This window comes from Python bivittatus, unplaced genomic scaffold (genome assembly GCF_059951505.1).
Source record: "Python bivittatus isolate LINGU-HERP-01145 unplaced genomic scaffold, Pbiv_v1 ctg000000_np1212, whole genome shotgun sequence".
Taxonomy (NCBI): domain Eukaryota; kingdom Metazoa; phylum Chordata; class Lepidosauria; order Squamata; family Pythonidae; genus Python; species Python bivittatus.
This window is the reverse complement of record NW_028277028.1, coordinates 1,092,895-1,112,896: the sequence shown is the minus strand read 5'-3', so window position 1 is coordinate 1,112,896 and position 20,002 is coordinate 1,092,895. Positions and strand designations below refer to the sequence as shown.

The window sequence follows — 20,002 nt, the reverse complement described above, 5'->3', positions numbered from 1 at the left end:
TAAATAGTTGTAATATTTAAACAATTATTAAAATCAGTTAAATGTAAATATTTGCATAATTTTGATGTGGATAATTCTTAATCATTCTCAGATTTTTAACAAGAAAAATTAGGAGTTTTGTCAAGAAAATTTACAAAACTAAGATCAGCTTTAATACATTCAGTTTAGGTGAGCATTCTGTGTAGTTTGCCTTTGATGGGATTTTTCTTTTTTGGCGGGGGGGGTCTTTCTAGAAAATTCTCACAATGATTCCCACAGAAGAGGAGAAGCAGAAAATTCAAGAAGCTCAGTTAGCCAACCCTGATATTCCTCTGGGTACTGCTGAACAGTTCCTACTGACTCTGTCTTCCATTACTGAACTCACTCCTAGACTTCAGCTCTGGGCATTTAAAATGGATTATGAGCTCGTGGAAAAGGTAATTTCTTATTGCTGAATAAATATAATTGTTTCTGGATTTTAATGTAACCTATTTACTCTCACTATAGTGAATAACTCTCTGCTGAGCCCTTCATTAATACCATTTTGAATAACTAGAGGAACAATTAAGAGTATTCAGTAAGGCCCATGTTTCCTAATTGCCGTATCTGAAGCACAGTGGACTTTAACTGGGATGAGAATTATATCAGGAAATAGTCTCTCACCCAAAATACTTCTCAACATCCGTAGCACTTTGGTAGAAAAACTAGGGGTGGGGGGAAGTCTTGCAGGCAGAACTGTAAAATCATAGAGTTGGAACAGGCCATTTAAGGAAATGAATCCAGCCCCTTGTTCAGGATACAAATCCATATTACAGCATCTCAGACAAATGGCTAACTAGCTTCCACTATCACATCCAGTGAAAGAGAGCTCACAACTTTTCCACGTTATTGGTTCCACTGTCGTATTCTTATTGTGGTAAAGTTTTTTCTAACATTCAATCTTTAACTTAAATCCATCCAGCTAGCTTACTAATTAGCAGGTCTTGTAGTACTGTGTCAAATGCTTTGCTGAAGTCAAGATATATTATGGTTAGAGCATTCCAAAATCTGTTAAGTTACCCAATCAAAAAATTAGGTAAGATTAGTCTGGCAAGATTCAATCAGTCAACCAGTTACTACAGCCCTAAGGCCAGATACAATAAAATATCTAATAGTAGAACTGTTACATACATATATACAGGTAGTCCTCGACTTACAACCATTTGTTTAACGACCATCCAAAATTATGACAGTGCTGAAAAAAGTGACTTAAGACTGGTCCTCACACTTACAACCATTGCAGCATCCCTGCAGTCACGTGATCAAAATTTGGGCACTTGGCAACCGGCATTTATTTATAACAGTTGCAGAGTCCCGAGGTCATGTGATCACCATTTGCGACTTTCCCATGGGGCTTCCAAAAAGCAAAGTCAGTGGGGGAAGCCAGATTCACTTAAGGACCATGTGATTCACTTAACAGCTGCAGTGATTCATTTAACGACCAGGTCGTAAAATTTAGTGTGATTCACTTAATGACTGCATTGTTTAACGACAGAAATTCTGGTCCCAATTGTGGTTGTAAGTCGAGGACTACCTACCTACATACATACATACATACAGGTAGCATGTATAAAACAATAAATATAATAAATATAAACAAATATAATAGGATGTAAATAAAAACAATAAATAGGATCTAAAATAATTAAGAACAGATATAATAAAACAGAATAAAAATAGTATTATAAGAAGTTCCAAATTTAATTAATGGTGCGGTGTATTGTACAGATAGTAGCACAAAACTGGGAGATTTGGGAAGATATTTTTGAGTCCTTGTCTGAAAGAAGTAAGGTTAAGTAGAAATCACACTCCCTATCTGGAAGTTCCTACAAGATTGGATAAATGAAGGTCAATCTAGGGTCCTTATATAGGGAGCAGCATAGTAGCATCTGGCTTAGAGTTTCTACTGAGCCATCACCACATGGACATAATCGAAGATACATAGTATCCTTAAAACATCCAAAAAGTACTGCTGAGAGCATCCAGCCTGGCTGAAGTGAAGGCCTTATCAAATTTCAGAATTGTAATGGATGATAAATAGGAGGCTGGAGCAAACCCTTTTGGAAGAATATGATAAATACTTTGGGATGTGACACCTAGCCTAAAATTGTTTGGAGCTCTATATCCCAAATTCATTGTTTCAGGGCAGTTTAGCATTATCAAAATCTAACGAGGACAAACTTTCCATAGAGAAGCCCGGCAAATGAATTTTATCTAGGGTTTTTTTTAAGCCATGATGATTTGAAACGATCTCTAAATGCTAATGGGGCCGAACCTATAAGGAGTAGAATTAACTTTAGCTGAAAGATAATAAGAAGAAACCATGCTCTAGCATCCCACGAGACTATATCTGTCTCTACATGTAGGATGGCATTTTGGATACTTTTGGGAAAAATCAGTATGGCTCAAATAAATATTTTGAATAGTTTCAAGAATGTTAAGCTTTACAAAAGAGCAAATTTGGAAGCCATAAAGAAGGTGAGGGACTACCTTAGCTTGGAAAACCTTAGCTTGACTCACCTGCTAACCTCAAGGGAAATGAAAATAAGTTAATAAGAAGCAAAATCAGAATATGGAGAGGCTTTCATGGGAGTATTCAACAGAGTTTATGGCAGAACAGTGCCTTCTTACAACACAAACTGTTATCTCATTATTTCAACATCTGATCTGGAATCACTGAAGAAAGATTTTGAGGCTTTTGTTCAAAAATACAAAGCCAGAGCCACTACGTCTATTAAGGCTTATTCAGAAGCTCCAGCTAAGCCACACATTCCAGACATGCGTGCTGATAAAGGGCAAGTAAAACAATCTGACAAAATTGTGCAACAGTCAAATGATCATATTAATAAATCCTTGCTCTCTGACAAGGCAAAGAGTAGTGGTTTCATACATACTAAAGCCTCTTTGGATATAAAAGAGGAAATTGCCTGCAAGTTAAATTGTTCACTTCAGACATCACAGATTGCTCTCTGCATTTCCCTGAACAATCTCAGTATTGGACGCTGGGTTTATAGGAGAGCAATTGTAACCTCCTTAGGATAACTTCTTCACTGTCAGTGCAGGCAGTCTGGCAAGATTTGTTCTTGACAATCCAAGCTGACTTCTGGTGATGACCACATTGTTTTCAAGATACTTATAGATTTTCTCTTTGTCATGTGCTCTAGAAACATCTAGATATTGATGTCAGACTGCTAGGACTGTAGTTTGTAGATCTGATGATTTTTTTGTCTGACAGTTATCTGGCAGTTCACCAATTTTCTAGGATTTCTCAAAGATAATACATAGAACTTCAGTCAAGGCATCAGTGAGTTCTTTCAGCACTCTAGGATATAATTCATCTTGTCCTGGAGATTGGAACTCATTCAAAGTACAGTGTTTCATCACAGTGTTTCTATCAATTTCAGGCTTTTGCCCTACAAAACTTTCTGATGGAACAATACTTTTTATTGGAAAAGACTTAACTAAAATAGAAATTTACACAATCTGCCTTTTCTTTGTTATCTGTTAGTATTTTGCCTTCTTCCGTGAACAGCTAGCATACCTGTCCTCTCCTGTTTATCCTATCCTGCCCTGCCCTGCCCTGCCCTGCCCTGCCCTGCCCTACCCTACCCATTCCAAGGAAAACTTTTTTATATTGTTAGAATCCTTAATCTAAGCCTTTACTTTTCTAAATCCAACTCTATAGTTTGCTCTTTCTTTGATCTTCCCAGCCCTCTTTCCATTTCCTGTACATGTCCTTTGTTTTCAAGTCTTCATTAAACTTTTTTATAGCCATATTGGCTTCTTTTGCTATCTTCCACTATTTCTCCTATTTATAATAGTTTCCAGTTGTGACTTTAATATCTCCTTCTTTAGGAATTCCCATTTTGAGTTCCTTCTTCCATTACTTTCTCCTGCTCTGCTTTTCTGAAGTCCAAGATATGTACTGGATCAAGCTGTGTTTCAGTTTATTTAATATCAAGAACTCCAGTATTACATAGTCATTTTCTTCCACTTTCTTAAATAAGTCAACCTTATATTAAGTCAAGGATAGTTGAACTTCTTGTGTCTCCTTGACTGTCTGAAGGAAAAAGTTGTCGGCAAGGCATGTCAGGACTTTCCTGGAAGGACCGTGCTTGGCAGAGTTTGTCTCCCATCACATGTTGGAGTAATCTCCTATTACTATGACTTCATACCTCCTTGAAAGATCCACAGTTAGACATCAGCAATAGTATTGCTATTATTTGCTCTTTCATTTATTTTAAGCCAGAGTTGCCTAGTTCATTCACATAATAGAAAATTAATTTTTAAAATCCTACATTCCTGAACACTAGGTTTCAGAAAAGTCATAGGGACACAAGATCAGATAGCTAATTTAAGACGGATAATGGAAAGAACAAGAAAATATAAAAATGCTATTTACCTTTGCTTTATAGACTCCATCAAAGCCTTTGATTATATAGATCATATCATAATGTGGAATGAATTAAAGCTAATTCATGAGCCAAAATACATGATTCTTGACAGTGAATAGTAAGCTACTAAAAGAACTAAATTTGAAGAACTAGAATAGGGAAGGGAATGAGACCAAAATATATATTATCACCATGTGTACTAAAGATATACAGTGAATATAGTATACAGTAAGAATGGCAGGATTGGAAGAGGTGACATGCAGAATCAAAAATAAGAGGCCCAAACATTTATAGCTTAAGATATGCATAAAACACAAGTTTTGAAAGTAAGGAAGACTTTGAAGACCGTATTATGAAAATAAAAACTAACCGTTTTAGAAAAATATGGGTTAATGTTACTTATTAAGAATGCAAAGGTAATGTCAAGCAGCATACTTAGTAAGCTTAACAGCACTCAAGAAAGGAATAAAGTTGGCAGATTATTTGTTTCCTTGGCTGAAGAATAGATAAAGTGCAACAGTGTGATAGAGAAGTAAATAAGAAAGGAAGGAGGCAGTAACATCATATTGTATTTCAGTGACAACAAAGAGGCCAGCATAAGAACAAATTTTGATATAAATTAAATCAATTAATAATACATTCCATGTTTTTATTATGCCTCCTTGTGTCAGAACTACAATCAAAGCAAATTTTAGAGGGACCTACACCCAAGGATTTCAGACTATACACTAATTTAGTGCTTCCTTGCACATACTGTATGTATCTATAATTGCAACAGTCTTTGGGTGAGGTGAATATTGAAGTATTTTTAAATATGTATTTGTTTCAAAAGAAGAAAGAATATCTGGCAGAAGTTTTTTAAAATTAGCAATGAATAAAGGCCAAAATGCATCAATAAGTACAGGGTGGTTTCATTTCTTGCGTAAGAACTTAAGTAGCAGTCACTTTTTGATACTATAAGAGATGGTTTCCAGATAGTTTCAGGAGACCATCAAATAATCAGCCAGCTGTAAGCTTTCCTGTTATCAAGAAGAAGAGTCACCAGGTTATACGAAGGCTGTTAGAAGGAAAATCAAAATGACTCTGCCCTAAAATACATGGCATATATTGATTCCAAACTAAAAATAGTTTAGTTACTGGGATTCTTCTGATAACATCTATTCATCTCAATTAATCTTGCTAAACAGAACTCTGTGAGAATTGTGCTTGGAAAAAATCACTTTCAGTTTTAGGCACCTGTGAACAGCCTGACAGGTATGCTAGATCTACTGTTTTTTTCCAGAGCCATACGTGGGATCCAAGTTATATCTTTCTTCTATGCTGAAATGCCCTAGGATTTCAAGTTCTAACAGTGTTGATAATGTAATCCTGGATAGGTAGGCGTAAAGTAAATGGTTATAAATTATTGAGGATATAGGTACTAACACTGAATAGACAGGTCAGTCAAATGGCAGAGCAAATTAGAAGTCATATTAAAAATAACTGATAGAAACATCCTTGACCTGAAAAGAATTATTCACTATTAAGGATGAAAGTGCCTGTTCATAAGATTTAATTGATATAGAAGAACGTTTTCCATGTTAATGACAGGAGATTGCAGAACCACTTCTGGACCTGAAGGAAGGAATGGACCAGCTAGAGAACAATGCAACCTTTGGATTTATTCTTTCTACTCTATTAGCTATTGGGAATTTTCTTAATGGAACCAATGTGAGTAAATTTGACTGTTAACTGATTCTTATTAACCAATATTTTCTTATTCCTATTATTATTATTATTATTATTATTATTATTATTATTATTATTTATCATATGGCACATTCACATTGCAATTCAGTAGAATAAAAATGCAAGAGATTAAATACAAAATATGAAATATAAAATATAAAATTATATGTCTAGATTACAAATATAATTTTTTACTTCATTTGTCGCAGCCAGGAAATCAACGAAATCTCTATTATAGGCTCTGTTTTGGTACTCAGTCACTATATGTTGGATAGTTTGTTTTTCAGCCCCACAATCACAATTCAGTGATCTTATTTTGCCCCACTTATAAAGGGCATCTGCACACCTACCAAGGTCCATGTGAATGTTGTAATAGCAAGTGAGAACAAGTGCAAACATCACAGGGAGGGGAACCCCAAAAGGGGGGGGAAAAAACTTTTTGCTTTTTTTTCTCTCTGCCTTGGGCTTTTATTCAGCTGCCTTGTGATTGTGGGATGAGGGGTAGAAAGATGCTAGTGCCTTTCACTCTGAAGTCAGTACAGGCCCTTTGCTTCACTACCCAGTCTTTCAGTCAAAGCCAAGAGACATCTACCTCCTACACTTAAGGCCATTTATTGGCACAGAGCAATTGGCAACTGCCACCACAATATTGTTTCCCACTTAGGAATGATGAGAAAGCACCTACTTATGTGGAAAACTGGGAGTTATACAGCAGAAGAAATATGCGTGGCTGGGGTAAAATGAAGAATGAATTTGTTCAAACATGTGTAAGAGCTTAGATTCAAGCCTACTCCATGGTGGCATGGATGATGAAGCATGTTTACTTCTCCACTCCTACTGCATGCACAGATAGCCACCCAGCAGCATTATTTAAAGTGATCTGGTTCCTAATAAGGAAAACCAGGCCAGAAGATTGTCTACTCAGCTTTTGTGATGAATTCACTCAGCATCTGAGTAGAGTTCCCAATTGGTGAACTATAATCTATTTTAATCCTGATTGTCTTTTAATGGTTTAGGTTTGTTTTAGTGGTATGTGTTATTTTTCTTTTGTATATTTATTTAATGGTTTTGTATGCCACCTGGAGTCATGTTTGAGTTGGGTGGCAATATAAATTTTCTAAGTAATTAGAAAAGTAAATAATGTATTATTTATTTAAGTAATTAAATAAACCTGAAGGATAATACTCACTTAGAGTTGGCTCACCAAGTCCAGCTGAGACCATGGAGGACTCGTGAAGTCATTTGGGATCAGTTTGTACCTGTAGTCCTTGAGGAAGTGGATAATCCATGTTTGTGTATTAGATCCCTGCCCTACTTGGTTAGTGAAAGCTGTAGAAGGGTGACAGGAAGCTGAGTGAAGGAGGAGGTGAAAGCTCCTTGAGTTAAGGGGTTTGTTCCTCCCTCCTTGAAAAGACAGTAATAATATATCTCCTCCACAAGAAGCCATAGCTCAACCTAGCTGATTTGGATGGTTACCAACAAATTTCCAATTTTTCCTTTTTTAGAGAAAAATTCAGAAGATTATAGGTTTGCAGCTATGGAGACCCCTGGATGAAACAAATTATGTGGTCCATTTTCAGTCAGGATTCAGGCCTGGGTATGGGACTGAACTGCAAGGTCAACTTGTTGATAACCTTTGGTGGGACTGCAATAGGTGAATTACAAATTTTCTGGTCCTGCTGGATTTTGGCTGCCTTCAGTACCACTGACTGTGGTATCCTTCTAGGCCAGCTAAGAAATACAGATAGGTGAACCACTCAGTTCCATTCATTTCAATGTTGGTTTGTATTTTAACTTGAAGACTTACTCATCTTTAAGCCACAATTATTACAACAGGTTTATGAGGTGCCTCTAGACTGCAATTTATCATTCTTTTCACTTCCTATTAATATGTGAAATGGAAGATACAGTTCTTCTAGACCACATCTTTTCTCATTTGCTTTTTTACCATAATTAGTTATCAATAGTTGAGATTATATTGCTTGTTTAAAGTCACTCCTAGTTAAAATTGAGTGCCATTATTTAAATATACTTAATATGATTATTGCTAATATTATTATTTGATTCTTTTTTCTTTTTCTCTTCTCCATACAGACTAAAGCCTTTGAACTAACCTACCTTGAGAAGGTTCCTGAAGTCAAAGACACAGTCCATAAACAGTCTCTTCTTCATCATGTATGTACAACTGTGGTGGAAAAATTCCCAGATAGCACAGATCTTTATTCTGAGATTGGAGCCATCACTAGATCAGCCAAGGTATGTCAGTTAATGCAAGGAAATCCTCTAGTAGCAGGGTACATTGTCATAAGGAACATAAAATGCTTTACATGCAACGTTTAAATTTTGCTTTTCTATCAGTTTTCTCAAATCACCCTTGTAAACTTAGAAATACAGTTGTTTTACGTCATTCACTGTAATTTTTAGATCACAGAAATTTTCCTTTCCTTTTTCTCTTTAATAGATTCCTGATAAAGTTTTTAATATATGGTCTATTCTTTTAATCTCAAACTATTACAGTGTTTTGAAATTCAATAAATTGTCAATATATTATCAACAAAAACAACAGTTTACAAAGATGGCAAAAGGGCAAAAAGAAAGAAACAAAACTCAATTCTTTTGGCTCAGTCTTCTTGAGAAGAGTATATGTGCTCCTCTAGGCAATTGTGGTGACCTGGTTGAAGAAGCAAGACTCCATCTTGAGTTTGAGAGATACATGTTCAGGGAATATCACTGATTTTAGGTGATTTAAAATAGCACCCAGAGTTCTGGGGGGATTCGTTGATAGTCTGGCCAGTCATCTATTATCTTTGAGAAATCCTGGAGAAAGGGTGACATGAGCTTACATGAGAAAGGCAAATGTCGCTACCTCCAACAGAGAGGAAAAGGAGATCCCGTAAATTACAGACCAGTTCATCTGACATCAAAATCCTGGAAGATTATACAGTAGATCATAAAGCAATCTGTGTATAAGCACCTTGAAAACAATGCAAAAATTATTAGAAGTCAGCATCAGATTATGAAAAACAAGCCTTGTCAGATTAGTCATACAGTACTTATTCTTTGCGTAAGTAATGCATTGCAGGAATGTTATAGGCACATTATGTCTTGACTTCAGTAAAACATATAACATTATATTCGGATTACCAAGTTAATTAAATAAGGGCTCGTTGGCATATCTATTAGGTAGAGCCACAACAGATTTAAAAACCACACTGAAAGAGTGTTTACTGATGAGTGGATTGCTAATACCCTTGAAAAAAAAATTAAATTACAAATGATCTCAATAATTAAAGTGTGATGTAGTTCTCTGTATACCTAAGAAAGGGGGGAGTGAAAAGACAAATGGATTTCCTGAGGGTTATGTGTACAAGACTGAACATACATTTTGCTCAGTATGGATTCAGTCAGGTAGGGAAGAAGTTTCCCTTTTATCTCCAAGAGTCTCAACAGGGAGAGCCAGGTGCTGTGAGGCAAAATTTTCTTTATACAAAACAAAGGTGACAGGAGGGTTATAGAGTAAGAAAGTTATGCCTTATTCGATAACACACCCACCTCTTGTTCTGTGAGCTAAGAATGTCAAAGATATGAAAAGCTGAAAGTTAATGCAAGAAAAAAAAAGTCCATCTGACCTGGCATTGTGTGAGTCATGAAAATATGAGTAATATGAGAAGTTTCTAAATGTACCAAATTCCGGTGGTGAATTTGGACCTTGATAAAGTGTTCCACCATTTCTGGAGAGCACCAATGCTAAAAGGCTTCTTTGATAGCCAAAAACCTTTTGTTAAAAATAATCATGGTTCCTTTAGCCTGGAAGGAGTTAAAAGGAAAAGGAATGCATGTTAACACTTAACATAATGTTTTTAATGAAATTTTAATTTTATAATACTTTAATTTTAAATCTTAAAACTTTAAATATTAATTTTAAAATTTAAAATTTACATTTTAAATCTTCTTTAAATCTTCTTCACTCAGTATATCCTATTTGTATTTCTTAGCAAAACACACTATTTTGAAAAGTGAAAACTAACAACTAAATGAATAAGCAAAATAAAATTTTGAATAAACAAAATAAAACTGAATAAGCGTATTACCTCTATATTTCATTTGGGGATTTTCTAGTGCAAAGTTTAAAGTATTATAATGACTTTCTACATCTCAATGTAGATTATACACTAAATTAGCTGTTAACTGAGAGAACATAGTCATTTAAGATGGTAGGTTTTAAACATTATTTATAGTGGAAAGCCACTTCAGGTGGCCACCAATCTGAGTAGAAGAGGAGTGCTGGATACTACTATTATATCCTTTTTTCTGCTACCTACAATTCACTGAAAATCTTCCAACCAGAGTTTTATAGAATCCTATGAAGTAGCTTGAGATGGGATATATTATTTTTAAGCTAAGCAACACTACAACACTTCTTGCAATTAATGATTGTGGCATCTAAAACTGCTTATTTTTAAAATTCTCAAGAAACTGTGTATCTCTAATATCCATGTTGGTTTTGACTCAGCAGAAACCGTAGTCTCACAATTAGACATTTCTTGAAAAATATATTTATGAAGATCTGACTGCCACTTGTTGTCAAGTAGCAAATATGCTTAATTGTAAATATGCTTTCATTTTCTGTATGAGTTAGGGATTGAAAGAACTTAAAATGTTCACATTAACAATTTCCTTTCAGGGTACAAAATGAATTATATTTTGAAATGACGTAGGGAAAAAATCCAAGTGCAATAGAATTTTAAAAGAAAAAAGGTGTTAGATTTGCTAGGTGGCTGCTGTTTAGTGTGCTTTTAGACATAATTTGATGCATTTAAGGCAACACATAGTGCAAGCTTGTATGTATCTAATCAGAAGTAAGTCCCATTGAATACAATAGGTCTTATTACTATTTAAGTTGTTACCAGTATTCATAATGCAGTGTTAAGTGGAGACTCCATTATCACAAGTATTATCTTAGCCACTTGAGAATTGGAATCTTATCTTGGGAAAATTTCAGAATTACCACAAAATATTCATTCATTCATTCATTCATTCATTCATTCATTCATTCATTCATTCTATTTATTTATTTATTTATTTATTTATTTATTTATTTATTTAAAAGATTTATATGGCCTCCTATCTTAAGCAAATTGTTTATGTATGTGCGCCTAAGAAACATAAATATAAGGAGGAATGTATGTAAGTCAAGAGAAAAGTCAGCACATGATGCTAAAGTCCATTTTCAAACCTAAACTGTAGTTAGGGGTCAGGATGTTTACATCTAGTGGCTACTGTTATTGAAGTAACATGTCATTTTCATTAAAAGTGTGCCTTGAAAGAACAGGTTAGGGATAGATCATCATGGAGAAAATCTCTGTGGTTGCTAGAAGTTGAAAATGATTTGATGACACATAATCAAGTATTAAGAACATTGGTACAGATATAATAAAATAAGAGTGTTTCCATATAGAATCTGCACCACTGCAAAAGTACTTCCATGCTTGTGTAAACTCATGCCATCAAATGTGTTTAGCAAAGCTGATGTATTTCTCCTTCAGCTGTGATGTATCTAGAATCTCAAAAGAGGCTGTATTTTCTGCAGATCTTGTGAATGATCTGTTTTCTCATTGGTAAAAACATGCTTCATCCTGATTCATAGCTCTTGGGCACAAGCCAGTTTCTCCCTCTTCCCCATAGAAGTTCAGCTATTGTGGCATAATGCTGAAACCCTATCATTTCATTGGTCTAAATGGAATAATGATTTGATGCCTTAGCATCTCCCTCATATAATCATTTTATTATGGAAAATCACCAAGAAAACTCGCACAATAAGAAGTTAAAAAAAAAAAATAGGGGGTAGATCACTGACTGAATATAGTACCATTTTTTTGTAGTCTGAACAGAGTGGAAGGATTACTGGAAGGATGAAAAGATTGGTTCAGGCTAGTCTCAGTGTTTCAAAGTCAGTAGCACCTAAATCTCAACCAATCTTACTATTGTTGTTTTCAGAATATTCCTGAGTTTAGTGAAAAGCGGATTTGAATCTTCCTGCATCTCAACCTCCATACATTGAATTGTCTCCCATCCCCCAAGTCTAGGTCATATGTCAAATATAAAAGTTTAGTGAATTTAGGGTTTTTTAAAATATTACTGTTTGTTTTTTTCTGCAAAAGAGAATTGGAATTTCCCTATTTAAAAGGTATATATTTGCAAGAAGATGGTCCTAATTCACTTTGAACATGTATTCAGTGATCTAGTATAATGACAAAAAATAATTTCAATTTATGTACATCCACAATCACTGCATGTGTATCTTTATGTAGTGAAATCTCACTGGCCTTTCCTGTTTTAGCATTATAAGACTATGGAGCACTGCCATCTAAACACCTTTTATGGCTAATGACCTTAAGAACATTTGTCTTGTTTATTTTATTAAGGAATTTATTGGCTTCCTCCACATTAAACTTTATTTATAGCAATAAAATTTGTTGGCACAAAATATTCAAAATTTTAAATGTGTCTTGCAGTATGATAAATAAAAGTTAAGAAAAATAATTATGATACTTTAGTTAGTGATTTTGCCTAAGTTCTCTGTCAGCTTGAATGAAGTACAACATTTCTTCCAATTTATAATATTGGGCAAAACCAAGCACTTTTTAAAAATCTCAAATTGTAATCTGGTCATCTGTCCCTTCTTTACCTGAAGAAACTGCTAGAAAAATCTCGCTCAGGTTTATGATCCTGGCAGAATAATCATCTTCCTTTATACCAGTGTTTCTCAACCTTGGCAGCTTGAAGATGTGTGGACTTCAATTCCTAGAATTCCCCAGCCAGCATGCTGGCTGGGGAATTCTGGGAATTGAAGTCCACACATCTTCAGGTTGCCAAGGTTGAGAAGCACTGATTTATACCAAGTACTCTTTCTGTAACTCTCTGTTCCCTGATGTCAAGATATCTTATTTCTTGTGAACTACCTTCCACAACCAGAGAGGAATTTTGATTCTTGTATCACAAAGTTTGGAAATCATGATGAAAGACAAGGCATTTCTGTATGCTGCACAGGTGAAGTTCTAGTATATATACCAGTTCTGTACTGTTTTTCTTCTTTTCAGGTTGACTTTGAACAGCTTCAGGATAACTTATGTCAAATGGAAAAAAGATGCAAAGCATCATGGGATCATTTGAAGGCCATTGCAAAGCATGAAATGAAATCAACATTAAAGCAAAAAACATCGGAGTTCCTCAAAGACTGTGCAGAAAGAATAATAATTTTAAAGATTGTCCACAAAAGAATAATTAACAGGTAGAGCATCAAGGCACAGTGTGATTAATATATGCAAATATTGTGATAGAATTATGCTTTTTCAAAATACCTGGGGGCTATTGTCAAGATATAATTGATTTAAATTAATTTCTGAAAATGGTTTTAATAATTGGAATGAAGCCCTCCTGACTGACTCTCCCACAGAAAGTCTCCAAATTTTCATCAGGGTAGCATTCATTAAGACAGACCCCCTGCTCATCCATTCCATGGCCCAAACTGCTTGGGGCAGCACTATGGGTATTCATTATATATGTATATGTTGTACATGTATGAATATACTGTATGTACCACTGTATTTGTTTATTAGATTTATATCACCTTTCATTTAGGACCTTCATTTAGCATACAGAGCACATCTTCCTGCAACAACTGTGAAAGCTAGGTTGGACTCAGAGAGAGTGACTGGCCCAAAATCACTTTGTGAGCTTCCATAGCTAAAGATAGACTTGAACCTGGGACTCCCTGGTGCCACTCCAACATTATGCCACTCTTAGGGAGGGAGATTCTTTCATTCAGTGGTTTTGTTCCTCTGAAGCCCAAGTGTAAAACATATGAAGGGAGGAAAACCACTCTTTGCTCTTCCTCCTGGCATTTCTTTGCTAAGGAGATGGTGGTGGAGGACCCTAAGAAAGGTACACAGCCTGGGTGACTCATGTCTGCAATCCATGGGAATGTGCTGCTGCCAGACAGGTCTGGTGTGGTATTCCTGCCTCATCATGGCTTCATCTCATTCCTCCTCACGGTGAGCAGGGAAGCTGGTGGCATAGCTTCTACCTTTCCCACTCAAGCTGCTGGCATCCACCACAGCTCTTGCAGGCAGAAGGAACAGAAGGCAGTGGCAGCAACCATTATTTCTCTCTCCTCCCTGCCATTGCCAGACCCTCTCCAATCCAGTGGCTGAGCACACAAGCAGAGCCCCCAGGTGCCAATGCTAGGCAGCCCAGCATGACTTCCAGATGCCTCTCATGCCTGCCCTGCCTCAGGGATTTCTAGCCAGGTTGGACAAAGGCAGACTCAGGAAGAAGGGGGGAACTCCTACTTCCATCACATTTGTGACCAGCTGACTACCCCCTCCCTCAGCAAACCTCCACATTTTCATGGAGGGAAGAGTTAGTAATGAGGCATTAGAGGTAAGTAAACAACATTGGCTGTTGAGATGGGGGTGTCAGTGGATCAGTTAGAGCAATCAATTATAATTGGAGCCTCATCAGACCATATCCTTCCTCTGTCTGGATAAATATGTACAAGCCTAAAAAATGTGTGATCCCCCCTCCCTCAAATTTGCTTTTGATCCCACAGGAGGCCATGACCCACACATTGAGAACGCCTGGTTTTTTTGGGGGGGGGGGAACTTTCCCTTAAAACTCAGAAAATAGCTTGATTGATTTCAGCACTAAATATTTTAGATTCTTTTTTTTTAATTAAGCCATCTTTGTGACAAAACTATCAATAAAAAATGCAGAAATACAGCATATATAATAGACAATCAAAAACATAAAAGAATCACAATACACAAAAGCCACTATTTAAAAGCATTTCACCCCTCTCCAGGTTCTTCATCTCCTACCTCTTTCTGTAACTACTACAGTATTGTTGTTATTAAACTTGTATGCCACCTAACTCCCAACAGCTCTGGACGGCTCATAACAATCAAACAAAGAAATTGCAATAAAACCAATAAAAGATAGCAAGCACAACAGACCAGACGGACAAGGGTCTCACTCTCCCTCATCAGCAGCCTGGGTGAAAAGCCAGTCTTTATGGTCCTTATAAACAACAATAGAGTGGGGGTCATCCAGATCTTGGGGTGAATATCATTCCAGAGGGCAGGCACTGCTACAGAAAAGGTGCACTTCTAGGGTCCCAAGAAATGACATTGTTTAATCAAAGGAACCCAGAGCACCCCAACTCTGCAAGATCAAATCAGCTGGGCAAATATTACGATGGTGCTGTGTGACCAGTACAGTAAAATCTAAAGGATGTTACCAAATTTTAAATCATCTTCTAATAAATAGCCATTACAGGATCTTTAAACAATAGCCAAAAGTGGATCTTAATTAAATCCAGTTACCATAATATTGTTTTTTTATTGTGCCTTCAAGTCAGTTTTTAACTCTTGGCGACTGGACTAGTCCCTGCAGTTTTCTTGGCAAGATTTTTCAGAAATGGTTTGCCATTGCCTACTTCCTAGGCCTGAGAGAGAGTGACTGGCCCAAGGTCACCCAGCTGGCTTCGTGTCTAAGGCAGGACTAGAACTCACAGTCCCCCAGTTTCTAGCCTAAGAGCCTTAACCACTACACCAGACTGGCTCATACCATAATAAAATAATTTCTCCAATTAATAGAGATGTTGTCTATACACATAAAAACATACAGAATCAAGGTATTTAAGACATTTCTTTGAATAACAGCAAAAATGTACAATAATAGTTGGGAAGATTAGCAATCAAACTTAAAATAGAAAATAAAGAATAAAATGCACGTTAAATGAACTGTAAATATGTGATAGTGCAGAACACATGCAAGTTGCAAACAAAAAGTATTATAGAAATGGAGCATTAGTAAAGTCAGGAGTTTGCTGACAGGTCTGAGTGCTGTCATCTCTAACTGGAGTCATCTTGTTTCCAAGAAAACTCTACTGACAGGGTGTAGCATTTAGATATGTCTGGGTGCTAGATAATGAGACATGCACTCCAGGTTGAAAGGCATTCTTTTAGCTAGTAAGGCAGGCTCCAAAATGTCCTCAAGGAGATTTAAAGGTGATGATGTGGCCAGATTGAAGCTGCAAGGTGCTTTACACTGCTGGTGCCAGTATTGAGGATCTTCCCTATGCAAGGATATCCACAGAACATGGAATAGGGGAAATGTGAACCAAGGAAAAACTGAAATTGGCCAAGATAAAAGGAAGCATAATAAAGTGGATTTTTTAGGAAGAAGTGAAGAAGTAGACTAGAATCAGTCACTTTAACCTACATTATTGCATGAACATTCCTCTATGCCACCAATGAAATGCCACTGATACTCACAAAATATGCATTCTGCTATAATCCAATAAACAATATATCTGTTAGAATTAGTGGCTATCTTGTACATCAGTGTTATACATAAACATGTACTTACTACTGATGCAATCAAGGAAGACCACCATAGAATACTGTAGCAAACTGCATGATATGATATAAAGAAAGGTATTAGTATTACTAATAGGTGATTAATAAAAATGGGAGAATAGGTCTGGAATAAATAAATGCAATAATGCAGGAGAAAGGTTAGTTTATTATCAATACCTGCTTCTAACTATATAAATGTAGATTCTGCCCATGAACTTTATTAGATGCACAACACTTTGAAGGTGATAGGCTGCGTAAAAGGAGACAGAAGATAAAAAGTTGTGTGATCCTGTCAGCACTTCCAGATATAAACTGTGGAACAGACCATAAACAGACTGCATGGATATTAAAGGGAGAGGTGTTAAATATATGAGTTAAACATAGAAAATGAAAGAGGGTAGGTGTGCCAGCAAGATATGACCTGGACAATATACAGTAAGAATGCATAAGTTTCTAAGGAGCAGATTCAGTATACTTAACATATGCAAAAGAGTTATGTGAAGAAATGAGTGACAGTATGAAAGCTGAAGCAAAAAAAAATAATTCCTAAAGTTCAGAGAACAAAAGATTTACATGGTTTTCAGAGCAATCTAACATTACAGCCAGAGAAAGTTGGATAAAAGCTGTGGGCAATAAGGACATAAAATGAATGCAAACTTTCAACATAAAAGAAAGGATACAGAAATCTTGATCAAGAATGTCAAGAAGTAGAAGAATAAAACAAGTAAATTAAAGTGAGTGGTTTTTCAAAAAGTTAAAAGAAATCAGAAAAGTATATGTCTAAATAGGAATACTCAAAAGATCTAATGGGGCAAATGCATTTAAAGGAAAGTAGAAATCTTTTTACAGATGGAATTTTAGGATGACAAGCACATTTGAGAAGAGAAAAAATCGGAGAGCAGCAGGAACAGATGAGAAACTGAATGAACTGGTTGAAGTTGCAGAGAAAGGGCAATGAAAATGCTATCAGCTCTGTGTTAGCAATCAAGGAACAAGACTTTACGGTCTAGAGATTAGAAAGGATTGGATTATATATTGTACTAAAGAAGGGAGACAGAAATTACCAGACCACTGCACTAGTTCCTCAGGCAAGCAAAGTTTTTCTTACAAAGCTTACAAGGAAGAATAGAAATATCCACCGAGAGAGAAATGCCACAATAACAAGCAAGTTTCAGAACAGGCAGGGAGACACAAGATCAGTTAGCTACAGTAAGATGGAGGGAGCGAGAAAATTTAAGCGGGTTTACCTTTGCGTTATTTATAGCAAGATCTTTGATTGGGTAGGTCATGCCAGAATGTGGACTACGTTAAAGCTAATAGATGCGTCAAAGTATATTATTTATTTTTCTTAGAAACAAGAAGTGACAACTGAGTTTGGAGAAACAAGGTGGTTCAGAATAGGAAAAGCAGTGAGACAAGGATGTATATCATCACCATATCTATTGAACTTATATGATAAATACATATTTAGGGATGGCACAAGTTGAAAATATAGCAACTGGAATTAAAAGGGAAGCAAACAAAACTTGAAATTGGTAACATTGGTACACTCTCTATTTTCTTCACTAATGGTATTTTTAACTGCTTGTGGATATGAGCAACTCAGAAAAATTCTGCAAAGCTTTAACATTTTATTGCTGAGGACAGAAGAAGGCTTTCCACTACCCAAGAGGACTGACCAGCTCCCATGCCACCCAGAACAGCTCCCTCAGGTGATTTTCTGAAGATACAATGGTGGAAGAGAAAAACATCTTTTTCTCTAGCTTCAAAGCCACAGTGCGGACATTCCAATTGTGCTCTTAGTTATTAGCTTTTGAATTTCTGCCACCTGCATTCTAGATGTCTGCCTGACCACACACAAGCTTAGTTAACAGAGACAGATTGCTCTGAAGCCAAATGGTCTATGGCCTGAAATAACTGGACATCCTATGCCCACAAATAGGGACAGGGGTCTCATAGTTGCCCTGGTCCCCAGCATGAGATCTGCATACCCTAGCAAAGTGGTGATCTATCCATGACCTTTGCCTCCTCCATCCATGGAACATTCACCTCAGTGAAAAGAAAAATATTAAGGTGTTTCTTGCTTTGGGAGTGGGGAATAATAGCAATTATAACAGCCCCCTGGAAATCATCTGGTGCATTAATTCCTGAACATATCCTAAAAGACGGCTCAGCACTGATGCTGAAGTCCCAGAGAGAGATGCAGTAGGCTACCTCAGGGTTCTGTCCTGGACCTAGTGCTCTTCAACGTTTTTATGAAAGATTATAAAAAATGCTCAGCAAATTTGCAATGATACAAAGCTGGGGAAGAGGAATTGCTAACAGTTCAGAAAGCAGACTCAAGATTCAAAAGGATCTTGAAAGACTTGAAACATTGGGTCTTTTCCATTAAAATGCAGCTCAGTGGTAAGAAATGTAGAGTTCTACACTTAAGAAAAAGTAGGTGAATGGGGACAGGATAGATGGTGCCTGGCTTAACAGTAGTATTTGTGAGAAGCATTTTCGATGTCCCAGTAGACCACAGTATAAGCATAAACCAGCAGTGTGCTGCAGCTGCCAAAAGAGCAGATGCATTCTTGAGTTGCATCAACAGATATGTAACATTGAGATTACAGGAAGTAATAGCTCTGCTGTACACTGCACTGTCAGACCACACCTGAAATATTGTGTCCAGTTTTGTCACCACAATACAAGAAGAATGCTGAGGAACTAGAAAGAGTGCAGAGAAGAGAAACAAAGCTGGTGAGGGGCTTGGAGGCTAAATCCTATGAAGAACTGGGTATGTTTAGCCTAAAGAAGAGAACGCTAAGGGGAGACATGATAGCAGCCTTCCAATACTTGAATGGGCATCACATGGAAGGTGTGGATTTATTCTCCATAGAGCCCAAGGGCAGGGCAAGAACCAGTGAGTGGAAGCTTTACAAAGAGATATCAAACTAGAAACAAGGAGGAATTTCCTGACCAAAAACTATTTAACAATGAAGCAGTCTGTCTCATGGAGACGTGGGTGCTCCATCACTGGAGTTTTTCAAACAAAGGTTGGACAGCCATTTTTCTGGGATAGTCCAAGGATTCCACTAAAGCAGCAGTTTGCAGCTTCTCTTTCTACAATTACATTCTATCTGTTAGTCTGAAAAGATTAGGGGAAAGACATTTGGGACCCAACTTTTATTTGGCTAAGAAAATGAGACTGTCCAGACATAGTGGGCAAATGAAAATTGCTGGTCTTGGAAGGTTGCAGTAATACAGCTAGCAACAAAATAAATGAAAGCATATTTTGATTGGCTATAAAACCAATCACTCCTTTAAATCAAGCTTGACTCTTGGTGTTTACATGTTTATGTAGTTTTATTGGCAACAGTATAGCCATAGTTCCCCATTGCCTTTTTCTAGGATATTTTAGCCCACTGAAACAAAGAGGAATCCTGGAGAAGAACAGTA

General features: G+C 36.5%; 1 protein-coding gene across 10 annotated transcripts in view; it reads left to right on the top strand.

The window, feature by feature from the left end:
- Positions 1-20,002, top strand: part of FHOD3 (formin homology 2 domain containing 3) — a 330,045-nt gene that overhangs the window by 274,052 nt on the left and 35,991 nt on the right. For all 10 annotated transcript variants that reach the window (XR_015794612.1, XM_088133068.1, XM_088132739.1 and 7 more), the window contains 4 exons: positions 234-416; positions 6,003-6,122; positions 8,235-8,396; positions 13,241-13,431. Coding sequence is in view for 9 of the 10 variants with exons in the window: in XM_088133068.1 (XP_087989194.1) it covers positions 234-416; positions 6,003-6,122; positions 8,235-8,396; positions 13,241-13,431 (656 nt within the window). In the remaining variant the exon portion in view is untranslated. The remainder of the gene's footprint in view (positions 1-233; positions 417-6,002; positions 6,123-8,234; positions 8,397-13,240; positions 13,432-20,002) is intronic.